Genomic DNA, 12,296 nt, shown 5'->3' with positions numbered 1-12,296 from the left:
CCGCCCAGCCCACCGCCGCCCTCGCCACCTCCACCCTCACCGCCCCCTCCCTCCCCACCGCCGCCCTCGCCGCCACCACCCTCGCCACCGCCATCACCACCGCCGCCAAGCCCGCCACCGCCCTCACCGCCCCCGCCGAGCCCACCGCCTCCCTCACCGCCGCCACCATCACCGCCGCCTCCATCGCCGCCGCCACCCTCACCACCTCCGCCCTCACCGCCACCACCCTCTCCGCCTCCGCCGTCACCTCCACCGCCGTCGCCGCCTCCGCCGTCACCGCCACCGCCCAGCCCGCCACCTCCTAGTCCACCCCCTCCATCACCGCCCCCTCCGTCACCGCCACCCCCGTCACCTCCGCCGCCCAGCCCACCGCCGCGCCATCACCGCCCCCCCCGTCACCGCCACCACCCTCGCCTCCTCCTCCTTCCCCGCCGCCGCCGTCGCCGCCACCGCCAAGGCGCCGCCGCTTCAACGCTCCGCCGCTGTCGCTCCTTCCCTCGAAGGCAGCGACGTGCAGATCTCTGCCGTTGCAGGCGCACTCTAGACCTTTGGCGTTCATTGCTAGTCACCGCGAGCTTGATCTCTCACTTCCTTTGCTCTGCACTGCACAGGCTTGCTGCCCGAGCACCTACCGCACCAGCGTGCGCTCTGCCCGCTCCACCACTTCCATGCGGCCGAGAGGCCGATCGCGGCGCCAGTCGACGGCAACGAGGCGACTTGCCCCAACTGCTACTGCCTTATCTGCGACGCGCGCGTGTCCGAGTGCCGCCATTGGCGGGGGGGCGACGCCCCTGCGCACTGCAACGCGCACAGCAACAGCGTACTCTGGCGCCAGAAGCGCGTCAATTCGAAGCGGCAGCGCACGCGGGCGGTGCGGGCGGCGCAGGTGTCGGCCAATCAACAGCCCGCGCAGCCTTCTCGGTCTGGTCTGAGGAGCGGGCATGGGTAAGATTATTCGCATGCTGGCGGGCCTCGGCTTATAGCACGAGGGGCGGCATCCTTTAGCTTGTCGCGCTTTTTTTATAGCACCAGCCACCACTAGTACCGGCCGCGTTGGTCCGCGACAGGAGTCAGGAGCTCAGGACACAAGAGGGCGCGTCGGTCAACTCCAGGATTCAGCTCGAGCGAGTCGAGGCGCCGGTGGCGGCATTCCAGAGATTAAAAACCAAAGCCCGGTTTTTCTTCTGCCCACTACTTCTCTCTTCTACCTGGAGAGTGGTGCGACCTGCGACCGCCGGGACCGGGCGGCCGGCCGTCCCGTTCTGATCTCTCGGTTAGTGGGGGGCCGGGGCCGCCCAAGGCCGCGGGCGGGCGGGAAGAACTTACCGCGCCACATGACTAGCTCTAACACGCTGAGCGCCACGAGACGGTCCTACCTGTACTGCTACTCGACCGCAGCCGAGGGCACTGGAGCCTCCATGTCGAGTCTCGAAATCCGTCTACTCGTCGTCGCGCTTGCGCTTGCGGCCCGGCTCCTCCTCCGCTGGGTCGACGCCCGCGCAATGCATGTTGAACTTGACAAGGGCCTCGGGCGCGAGGGCCGCAAAGTCGGCGCGCTTGACCACTGCGCGAGAGGGGGCGGGGGTGTGCGCGAGAGGGGGGGGGTGAGTCGGCGGGCTGTGATCAGTCTTGCGTTGGCCCTCCCTCACCGTTCGCCATGTTTGCCTTCATGAAGGCGAGGCAGTTGCGCTCGAGCTCGGTGGCGCCGTAGACGTGCGCGAGGCTGAGGAGCGAGCACGCCATCTCGCAGGACAGCTTGTCGCACAGCTGCCCCTCCGCCCAGCGCAGCAGCCGCAGCACGCCGTACTTGTGCGCCGCGGCGAGCACCGCCTGCAGCTGCGCGATGCTCTGCTCCGCCGCGCCAGAGGAGGCGCCGCCCGAGGCAGCGGCGCCCGAAGAGGAGGAGGAAGCCTCCGACGAGCCCTCCTCGCGCAGCACCTTTTGCACCTCGTCAAAGTCGTCCGTGTACAGAAAGTGCAGCAGCGCCTTGAGCGCGGGCGGCGGCACGTCCGTCACCTGTCCACAGCTGGAAAACGCATAACGACACCGCTGACATTCGGCCGCCGAGTCCCAACTGTGTCACCGTGAGCGTGCGCGTGGAGCTCTCGCGCATCTCGTGCGAAAAGGCGGCCGCGAAGACGTCGCTGCGCTGGCTGAGGATGATTGTGTGCGCGCTGAAGGCGACCGGCGCAGCCTCGCCGTAGGCGGCCTCGATGGTGACGTCGGAGTGGCGCCCCTCGGTGAGGAGAGAAAGAAAGTCGGCCTGCAGCGTCGGCGGCGGCACCTCGACCGACGGCGGCTTGTGCTCGTAGACGACGTCCGTTTTCCCCACTCGGATCTGCCCGCCGCTGGGGTGCTCCTTCATGACCGCCTCCTCGATGCACACCTTGAAGCAGATCGAGTCGTCCTTGACCCACTCGCTGCCGAGAAGCTCGTCGAAGGACAGGCCAAAGAGCCCCTTCGAGTCACTGTGCAAATCTGGACCGCCAACGAAGCAGGCGGGCTCGTAGCCCTCGCGCGCGGGGACGGCCACCCGCGTCGCCTCCCCCAGCGGCTGGAACTCTAGGCTCGCGTCCCGCACGAAAAAGCGGTAGCACAGGTTGGTCCCGTAGTCGTCCGCCCTGCGAATGAGTGCAAGGGTGCCGCGAGGAATGGAATCGAAGACCTGGTAGTCATCGTCCGCTTCGTGCTCCAGGCTGCCGCCGCGCGGGCTGAAGACGAGCATGTACGTCGAGTAGCCGTCCGTTGGGTCGACCTGGAAGATGTTGCTGTTGGTGCACTCACGCCCCTCCTGCGTGAGCTGCTGCTCGAGCCAGGAGAGGCCCTGCACTTCCCAGACAAACTCGTGCTTCGCCACGTTGCTCGCATACGTCACGGTGGATTTGGCCAGAGCGGAGGAGGAGGGGGGCCGCTTCTGCTCAGTTGGCCGAGGTGCGCCAGGCATGTTCTCCGCTAGGTCGTTGTCGATTGTCCTCCGCTGACCGCGAAGGCTTAAAATTTCGCCGCGGACGGCAGCGTTCGCGTATCTCTCTTTCTCCAACTCGCGCCGCAGCCGCTGCCGCTCCCGCGCTTCTGCGACTTCGTTGTCAGCGGTGGCCCTGTCGTTTATGAGGGTGGCTCGCAACGCACGCTGCTCCTCGATGCGCGCGCGAAGCTCGTGTGCGGTGAGGTGCTCGTCGCCGGCTTCCATCGTCACTTCCGCGCGCTAACGCACTTGAGGCCGCGCCGCGCACAACGGACCGGCCGCAAAAAAAGAAAACCGACGAAGCTGCGCGCGCACACACACACAAAGACGCTGCCCCCTCACACCCCGCACCGCACATCACACACCCCTCGTGGCCGTTCTTCAGTCTGCGGCCAGGGCGCGCTGCACCGGGCCAACCTGCGGCCGTCGCCACGTGCGGCGGGGCTCAACGCGGGGCAGCGCGCACAACCGGCCGCAAAAAAGAAGAATTTTGCTACATCAGACCCTCTCACAGCAGACTCAAAAGCACAGCAGACAACGGCCCCTTATGGGCCGTCGAGAAAAACCCGGGAGTTTGCGAGCTTACCGCTTACCAAATCCACTCCAAGTGCTCCAAGTTTCGCAGCACGCGGCAGGCCGCGCCTCGTGCGCTCTTACAGCGTGGCACTTTCGAGTGCAGTGCTGGTACATCGGGTCGCATCCTTCCTCGAGCGAGGCGAGCGGCTAGGACCAGGTAAGGTAAGGTGAATTTCTCCACACACGCAAAGTGGTGGGGCTCTGCCCGATACAGCCTGGAGATGGCCCCGCGTTGTAGCCCCGGTGCCGGCGCCTCACATCTCAGCATCAAGGGGCCGGTTCCGCCGCACAGTCGAGCAGCAGGGGCTCGGGCACAGCTTTGTCGACAAAGAGGTGGAGCAAAATTTCGCCCAAGAAGCGCCACCGGCGGCACGCCGGGATGTCCGGACCGATCACATTGTTCGGCACCGCGACGGCGAGCCGCCGCGGGTCCACAGGAGGCCTCGGAGCCGCGGCACCACAGGAGGCCTCGGAGCCGCGGCACCGGTCCGCGCCGCCAGCGGGGCGAGAGCACCAGCCTACAACCTGGCCCCCCCCCCCCGCGACATGGCAGTTGCGACGGCGCTTTCACACACACACACACACACACACACACACACTGAGTCGTGTGAAAATTCTTTTATTGCACAAGATTCTTTTATTGTTAGTGCCAGTGCGCGCCAGTCCCGTGCCCAGTGTTGTGCGCGGGAGTTTTCTAAGATTCTTTTATTCGAGAGACTTGTTGTTGAATCCTTTCTTTTATCGTGCTGGCGCGAGGCGATTCGGTTCGTCGCAGTCAGCCAGGAGGGGGCTGGCGCCTTCCTGAATGCGATCCCCATGCGGGATGATATGAAGATGGAGACGTGGGCGATGCGCATTACAGTTCAGCGCCGCCTCGGCCTCCCGCTCGATGTTGCCTGCCAGGCGGTGGAGGCGGGCAAGAAGGCGCCAAACGGCAAGCCGCACGAAGAACTCGGCGATGCCGCAATGGTCAACCCGCGTGCGAAGCACGCGACACGACACAAATACCTGCTCAAACGACTCGTCAAGACCCTTCGCTCAGCGTGGGGCATGCTCATCGAGATGGAGCCGACTGCACACCTCAGTTACAGTAACCCAAAACAACCTGACGTGGCGGCGGCGAACATCGGCAAAGGGCATGTGCGCCTCGTTGGCGACTTGAAACTGACGAGCTCGCTTGCGTGCAAGGGTGGCGATCGGCTCGGCTGGAAGGGGGCTTTTGTCGCCTTCGGCAACACCGAGCGGTCGCTGCTCGACTTAGTGTTAGGGCATGCTGCATGGCCGCGGCCGGGAGGGGGGGGGGAGGGGGGGAGGGAGGCGGAGGATGCAGAGGCGGAGGCGGCGGCGGCGGAAGAGGAGGAGGGGGAGAGTGAGGGGGAGGCGGAGGCGGGGGCACCTGTGACGGCCCGCTACGAGAAGGGCGACTACCGGTTCGCGCGGGAGAAGAATTGCGACCTGCGTTTGCTCGACTTCGAGACGTTCGGCGGCTTCGGGGACGGCGTCCGCAGAATTCTTCGGCAGGCGGCGGACCAGCTGAGTAACAAACTTTCGCACGCTCAGCACCTCGATGAGGTCACATGGACCACCAAGAACTGGCACGGGCTGCAGATGCAGCGCTTGTCTGTCGTTCTCCACACCGCCGTGGCGTGGCAGACGGTGAACGAGCTAGCGTGCGGGGACAGCGGCATTGTGCACGGAGCTAAGTGCATTGCCGTTCTTAACGGAGTCGCTTAGGCGGCTCCGGTGGTGTGCCGGTGATAGTACTAGCACGCGCCAGTTCGCACCTGTGTCGAGCCTGTGTGCTGTGAGACAGAGTTGTTTTGTTTAAATTCTTTTGTTTAAATTCTTTTATTGGGAGTCGGCGTATTTTCGGCCCAGCTGCCCGAGCCCGGTGTCGCGTGCTGCGTCAGTCACTGAAGCAGCCAATGCGGTACGCCTACATCGTTTTGTACCTCCTCGCGCTCGCCGGCTGGAACTATGTCTGCTGGCTACACTACTCGGACGTCTCGAACGACAGCATGATTGCCTCTCGCGCGGTGCGGCCGGCGGCGGCGGCACGGCGGGCGGAGAGCGTGCCGGCTCGCTTTGAAGCCTCCGCTGCCTCCGCCTCCGCCTCCGCCTCCGCCTCCGCTTCTACCGCTACCTCCACCGAGCGCTCCACCTCCGCCGCCTCCGCCGCCGACCCGGCGTGCCCGGGTCGGCGGCCGTACCACACGCTGCTGACGTCGCAGGCGACCACATACCAGGCGTGGCAGTCGCGCATCATGTACTACCACTTCGTCAAGCAGCGCAAGCTCGCCGGTCAGCGCAGCGACAGTGGCCGCCTTCGCGCGGCTGTGAACAGCGTCTCTTCACACCTCCCGCTGTGAATAGGCCCGTGCGGCGAGATGGGCGGCTTCACGCGGCTGGTCGCGTCGGAGGGCGGCAAGCCGGACGGGCTGGAGGCGGAGATGCCGTCCTTCTTCGTGCGGCAGTACACCACCGCCGAGATTGCGCGCTACGGCCACTTCGGAGTCCTCAACCGCCCTTTCTCGGTTGTCCAGTTCGCGGACCGGGGCGGCTTCGAGGCTCTCCAGGAGCAGTTCGTGTACATTGCGGAGACCGACCACGTGCTCATGCGCCCGCTGTAATATTGTTATATTATTATTCTCGCTCAATTATATAATTAGGAGACCGACCACGTGCTCATGCGCCCGCTGCCGAACCTGGCGACACTAGACAAGGCCGCCGCCTTGTCCTTCGGCTACACGCACTGCTGACCCTGACCCCCGACCCTAACCCCAACCCCAACCCCTACCCCTACCCCCAACCCCAACCCTAAACCTCACCCTCGCCCTCACCCCAACTCGGCAGGCCGCCGCTTTCTCCTTCGGCTACATGCACTGCGGCTCCTCGCACCAGGTACCCACTCCCCCCACCCAACCGCAGCCCCTCTGTCGTGTGGTGCTGCCTCTCCCTGAGAACGCTCACACATCACCGTGTGTGCTCCGTGTGCGTGCGTGCCCCGCCATCCGCGCTAGGACGTGCATTCCGTCGTCGAGCACAGTATGTGGACTGACGGTGCGGAGGCAATGCCAACGCTCGCCTAGTGCGCCACTGACTGGCCGATTGTCTGGCCCTCGCACCAGCCTCTGCTCGACAAGTTCGCACCCGGCGTCACGTACTCGGACGTCCAGCCCGTCGGGCCGAGCCCGCTGGTGGTGAGCAAGCCCGTGCTGCGCCGCCTCTCTGACCCTAACCCTCACCCACACCCTGACCCTAACCCACCAACCCTAACCCTTACCCTTATCCTAATCCACACCCTCGCCCTAACCCTCGCCCTAACCCTCACCCTAACCCATACCCTAACCCTAACCCTAACCCTAACCCTAACCCTAGGTGAGCAAGCCCGTGCTCCGCCGCCTCGCGCCGCTCTGGCTCAACCTCTCGCTCGCCCTCAAGCTCGACCCTGTCGCGGACCGCCGCTTCGGGTGGGTGCTCGAGATGCTCTAACCCTAACCCTAACCCTAGCCTTAACCCTAACCCTAACCCTAACCCTAACCTTAACCCTAACCCTAACCCTAACCTTAACCCTAACCCTAACCCTAGCCTTAACCCTAACCCTAACCCTAACCCTAACCCTAACCCTAATATTAATTACTATTAATTAAGGTGGGTGCTCGAGATGTGGGGCTACTCGATCGCCGCCGCCAAGCTGGGGGTTCGCCACGACGTGCTCTCCCACTTCCAGGTCGAGGGCTAGCCCTACCCCTAACCCGAACCCTTACCCTAACGCCACGACGTGCTCTCCCACTTCCAGGTCGAGGGCTAGCCCTACCCCTAACCCGAACCCTTACCCTAACGCCACGACGTGCTCTCCCACTTCCAGGTCGAGGGCTAGCCCTACCCCTACCCCTAACCCGAACCCTTACCCTAACGCCACGACGTGCTCTCCCACTTCCAGGTCGAGGGCTAGCCCTACCCCTACCCCTAACCCGAACCCTTACCCTAACGCCACGACGTGCTCTCCCACTTCCAGGTCGAGGGCTAGCCCTACCCCTACCCCTAACCCGAACCCTTACCCTAACGCCACGACGTGCTCTCCCACTTCCAGGTCGAGGGCTAGCCCTACCCCTAACCCAAACCCGAACCCTTACCCTAACGCCACGACGTGCTCTCCCACTTCCAGGTCGAGGGCTAGCCCTACCCCTACCCCTAACCCGAACCCTTACCCTAACGCCACGACGTGCTCTCCCACTTCCAGGTCGAGGGCGGCGCCGGCATCTCCGCGAGGCGTGATATTCATTCATACTAATTAACATAAATGAATTAAATTAATATCAAAGTAATATAAATTAATATCAGCCGGCATCTCCGCAAGGAGCGCGATAAGCCGAGGCGTCTACATCTTCCACTACACCTACGGGCTCGAGTACACCCTCGCCGGCCGGCCGCAAGGCTCCGCCGTCTAGAAGCGGAAGAGCGTAGCCTCGTAGTCGAACCAGCGCCAAAGGGCAGGCACGGATGCGGCCGTACTCAGCGGTGTTCACTGTATTCGCAGCCCCGGGCCCCGAAAGCGCACAGTGACAGTCAGACATGCAACACGGTATTCATTGCATTCGCAGCCCCTCGTCTGCACGCAGCGCTATGCGCACTCTGCATGCTGCCGCCTTCCCGCCCCGAGGTCGCTGTACTCAGCACGTAGGCTCCGGCACCATCGGCGAGTGGTCGCTGGACAAAAGGCACTACGGGGGAGCCTACCCGCCGAGGCAGATGCAGCCGCCGCCGTCGGGCGCCTCGGACGGCACGGCCTGGCTGCTCGAGGCGCGGGACGACTAGAAGAGGAAGAGCGTGTGTTCTCGCCTCCCAAGTAGCGCTCGAGAGGTCACGCATTCATCCAGCCGTATTCGGCCGTACTCAGCCGCATTTCGGTCGCCCGTCTCCACGCGGCGCTCCGACGCCTCTGCACGAAGCCCTCTTCCCGCCCCGAGGCTGGCGCCTTCACACACGTACCTTAAGGTAGGCGTGGAACGAGGCGAGCGGGAACATCTCCACGTGGCCCGAGTCGCTGGCGATGGGCACTGTCGGATGGAGGCGCCACAGCCTGGCCACATCGCGGCGACATCTCGGCCCCGTCTTGGCCACATCAAGGCTACATCTCGGCTACACGTCGGCTACATCTTGGCTCTCGCCATCTCGGCGGCATCTCCGCGGCATCTCGGCGGCGTCTCGGCCTCGGCGCCATCGCGTTTCAGGTCGCTTGCGCCTCTTCCCAGGCGTGTCAAGGGGCAGGGAATCGATGGCTCTCCCCTCGCCAGCCGCGTGAGTGGCACCGAGTGGAGCTGGGCGGGCATCCCCGGCTTGGCCTTCCACCCGGGCGGCGAGCTCATTACTCCGTGGGGGCAGGCCGGCGTGCGGTCCAGAAAAAGAAAGGCAGCGGGCCGTGTTTCGTCGTAGGCGAGCTCAAGACTCCGTGGGGCAGTGGCGTGTGGGGCGCCGCCCCGAAAGGTGTCACGAGACGGCCCACCGCCGCCAGTTTTCTTTTTTATTGAGCGCGGCATTTTCTTTTGTAGGCGTTGACTTCCACGACAAGGGCTTCTGCGCCTCCGCCGGCGAGGGGTGCCTCTTTGCAGACTTTGGCGGCGCGCACAACTCAGTGCGAGTCGGACAATCAACAGGTAATCAGGTCACGATTGGGTCCCTTGACGCAGGCGCGCTTCACAACGTCCGGTTCGAGGCGGACTTGCGGAGGTTCGACTCCTTCCGGCTGGGCGACGGGACGAATGTGAAGGGCGAGAGGAAGGCGTAGCGCAGGCCCTCGCCCGTGGTTGAGATTGGGTAGCACAGTGATTGCTCGCGGCTGTCCCTGGGTTGCTAACGTAAACCGTACTTGCACACAGTGCTCTCTGGTTAGGGGTTACAACTCTTGTGCGTCTTGATGCCGCGTCCCACTCGATATGTGTTAGTATCTGGCCGTGGGCGCTGTTTTGCTGCACACCTTTTATCCCGAATCCCGCTGTCCACCCACCGAGACCGGCCCACGCCTCCCTACGGTTTGCCTTATATTCTATGCGCCAGTCCCGTGCCCAGTGTTGTGCGAGGGAGTTTTGTTGTAAAATTCTATGCTGAGGGGGGGGAGGAGGAACAACGTATTCCAAAACCTTTCCCAAAATTCCGTAATTTTCAGCTTCCCCAGGGATCCGCCGCTGAAGCGTGCGTCCGCTGAGCCGCGGCGCCACCGGTGTCTGCATGCCCTCCCTGCGAGTCGCATTGGGATCGGCTGCGCTTGCCTCAAACAGGCCGTTGTTCGCTGCGTGGCTGTTCTTCGCTGCACTTCCAGGCGCAGCGCTGGCGACGCCATCCTCCTCGCCATCACAGTGCAAGCAGTTTTGCGAGAGCAAACCGCAGGGCTGGGACACGGTCTGCTCGTGGGACGGCTGCGGCGGTTGCAGCGAATGCTACGTCCCGCCACCGACAGCAAGCCCGCCACAATGCCAGGGCTTCTGTGCAGCAAAGACGCAACCCTGGGACGCCCGGTGCAGCTGGACCGGCTGTGGCGGCTGCACCGAGTGCATGCTTCCTCCGCCGCCCCCTCCCACGCTGGCGTGCAAGGCATTCTGTGAGGACAAGTCCCAGGCGTGGGACACCAAGTGCACCTGGGGGGGCTGCAACGGCTGCTCCGAGTGCTCTTCCCCTGCGCCGGAGTGCAAGCCGTTTTGTGAGGACAAGACCCAGGCCTGGGACACCAAGTGCACCTGGGGGGGCTGCAACGGCTGCTCCGAGTGCTCCTCCCCTGCGCCGGAGTGCAAGCCGTTTTGTGAGGACAAGACGCACGCCTCCTCGCCGAGCACCGCGCCCTCGTCAGCACCCTCCTCCTCGCCGAGCACCGCCCCATCCTCGTCCCCGTCATCGGCTCCCAGCTCCGCCCCCTCCTCCTCGCCGAGCACCGCGCCCTCGTCAGCCCCCTCCTCCTCGCCGAGCTCTGCCCCATCCTCCTCATGTCCAGATTGCGATGGTCCAGGCACGGTGTGCGAGAATCCAAATTGGTGTGCGGCGGCATCAAGCTGCCCTGGTTGGGCGTACAGTTGCACAAGCAACCCTGATTACATGCACGTGTGTTGTAAGGGCACATGCGGGACGTGTCCATCGCCCGAACCCTCGCCCGAACCCTCGCCCGAACCCTCGCCCGAACCCTCGCCCGAACCCTCGCCCGAATCCTCGCCCGAACCCTCGCCCGAACCATCGACCACTTGGGAGTGATGAGGTTGTAGGGGCGAGGCGGACCGGAGGCGGGCGATATGTGCTTTGTTGGTGGAGCAGTTGGAGTGGGAACTAATTCACACCGTGGCGTTGACCGATACTCTGTGAATACGTCCTCCAAACGACCTCCAAAAGGGCTGTATTCTGCCCGTATTCAGTATTCCGACCGTATTCCACACGGTATTTCCCAGAAAGCAGAATACGTATTCCAAACGAGGCGGCCCCACTAAATGGACGTATTCCGTATCCTGTCCTTCTCCTCATTTGGCGTGTCAGTGTTAGGTCCCCACTGCTGCCTGCCCCTCTGACTATGTATATAAGCTACCCGTACCTAAGGGAGAGGGGGTTCTCTCTCTCTCTCTCTCTCTCGCTCGCATGTACGTTATGCCTCTCACGCTCTTGAAGGATAAGGATTGCGTACCGAGGTATAAGTAATACGGCTCTAAGAGTTCAAAAAGCCGACCCTAAAAAAGCGCCACATCCTGCTCTCACCTCAGCGCTCAGGTACCGTGGAGCAAGACTAGGCTGAGCAGGAGGATGGTTTTAGTAAAGTCCTTACTGCGCGCGGCTAGCTGAACTGTGTCGGCTCTCAAAAACGCGCTTGCGTGCCGTTTCTCTGGCGCCTTTTTTGTCACACCAGCCTGCTCGCGGCAGGCTCAGTGCTCAGTCCGACAGACTGAGCTGCGGTGATGGCGCAGTGCTCGTCCTCATCGGACGCCGCGCCCGAGACGCCGATCGCGCCGACGAGGACCCCCGCCGCGTCACGGCACAGCACGCCGCCCGGGAAGGGCGCGAGCGCCTACAGGCCACAGCCCGCCGACGACTGATCAGCGGCCCGTTCGCGCCTTGCGGTGCTCTCTCCTCGCAAGGGCGTGAGGGCGCCTTGTTGGCGGCGGCACCGGCGGTGCCCATGGCGAGGAGCTGCGGCATCTTGGGCCCAATGCCTGAGCGAAGAGGGGAGCCGGGGACTGCACAATAAAATCTTCCCAACTAGCGTTCGACGGCGTTGGTGCGACACAATTCCGCCATCCGAGCCGCGGTCTGGGCCCATCGGCATCTAGGCAGGAGTGCCCTCGTCGTTTTGGTACTTGTCTCGCAGCTCGCGGCTCGAGCAGTGCATGCCGATGCACACCGACGCCTTGGCGTGCGCAAAGTCCGCCGTGAGCCCGCTCGATGCAGGCATCGTCTTCAGCACGAGCACGCGGCCGCCGGCGTCGAGAACGCACACGCTGATCGGGTTAAAGCCGCATGCTGTCGCCTCGCGGAGTGCCACGCTGCTCATCTCATCTGCCGCCTCGAGAGTGAGCATTGGCCGGCCGGGCGCGAGCCACGGGTTGCCAGGAGCCTGCGTTGCATGAAAGACGGAGGGGCTTGCTGCTTGTGCCGCTTGTGGCGTCACTCGCGCCTCCCACGGCGACGGGTTTTTGGCGAGCCAGGCGGCCCGAGCCGTCGCCTCAGCAGATGCCACTGGCACGCCAGCACGGAGGCCTGGGCACGTCAGGACGAGTGCGAGCAT

General features: G+C 64.1%; 4 protein-coding genes across 4 annotated transcripts; 2 read left to right on the top strand and 2 right to left on the bottom strand.

The window, feature by feature from the left end:
* Positions 1-1,439: 1,439 nt before the first annotated feature.
* Positions 1,440-2,944, bottom strand: EMIHUDRAFT_114540 (hypothetical protein; the record flags this gene model as incomplete). The annotated part of the gene is made up of 3 exons (XM_005779965.1): positions 1,440-1,564; positions 1,650-2,016; positions 2,084-2,944. The coding sequence occupies 3 exons, from the start codon at positions 2,942-2,944 to the stop codon at positions 1,440-1,442; spliced, it is 1,353 nt and encodes a 450-aa protein (XP_005780022.1).
* A 2,522-nt stretch (positions 2,945-5,466) lies between these two features.
* On the top strand, positions 5,467-9,531 carry EMIHUDRAFT_457131 (hypothetical protein; the record flags this gene model as incomplete). The annotated part of the gene is made up of 16 exons (XM_005779964.1): positions 5,467-5,520; positions 5,773-5,842; positions 5,915-6,150; positions 6,223-6,264; positions 6,395-6,442; positions 6,670-6,741; positions 6,920-7,011; positions 7,193-7,271; positions 7,785-7,813; positions 7,902-7,978; positions 8,226-8,344; positions 8,544-8,614; positions 8,797-8,905; positions 8,983-9,028; positions 9,094-9,162; positions 9,232-9,531. 16 exons carry the CDS (start codon positions 5,467-5,469, stop codon positions 9,327-9,329), a joined length of 1,311 nt encoding a protein of 436 aa, XP_005780021.1. The 3' UTR covers positions 9,330-9,531.
* A 238-nt stretch (positions 9,532-9,769) lies between these two features.
* On the top strand, positions 9,770-10,623 carry EMIHUDRAFT_235598 (hypothetical protein; the record flags this gene model as incomplete). Its single annotated transcript, XM_005779963.1, has 2 exons — positions 9,770-10,380; positions 10,542-10,623. The coding sequence occupies 2 exons, from the start codon at positions 9,770-9,772 to the stop codon at positions 10,621-10,623; spliced, it is 693 nt and encodes a 230-aa protein (XP_005780020.1).
* A 657-nt stretch (positions 10,624-11,280) lies between these two features.
* Positions 11,281-12,296, bottom strand: EMIHUDRAFT_235597 (hypothetical protein; the record flags this gene model as incomplete). The annotated part of the gene is made up of 5 exons (XM_005779962.1): positions 11,281-11,421; positions 11,454-11,579; positions 11,680-11,724; positions 11,799-11,837; positions 11,913-12,296. 5 exons carry the CDS (start codon positions 12,294-12,296, stop codon positions 11,281-11,283), a joined length of 735 nt encoding a protein of 244 aa, XP_005780019.1.

This window comes from Emiliania huxleyi, assembly GCF_000372725.1.
Source record: "Emiliania huxleyi CCMP1516 unplaced genomic scaffold EMIHUscaffold_222, whole genome shotgun sequence".
NCBI lineage: Eukaryota > Haptophyta > Isochrysidales > Noelaerhabdaceae > Emiliania > Emiliania huxleyi.
This window is presented reverse-complemented; position numbering and strand designations above follow the sequence as displayed.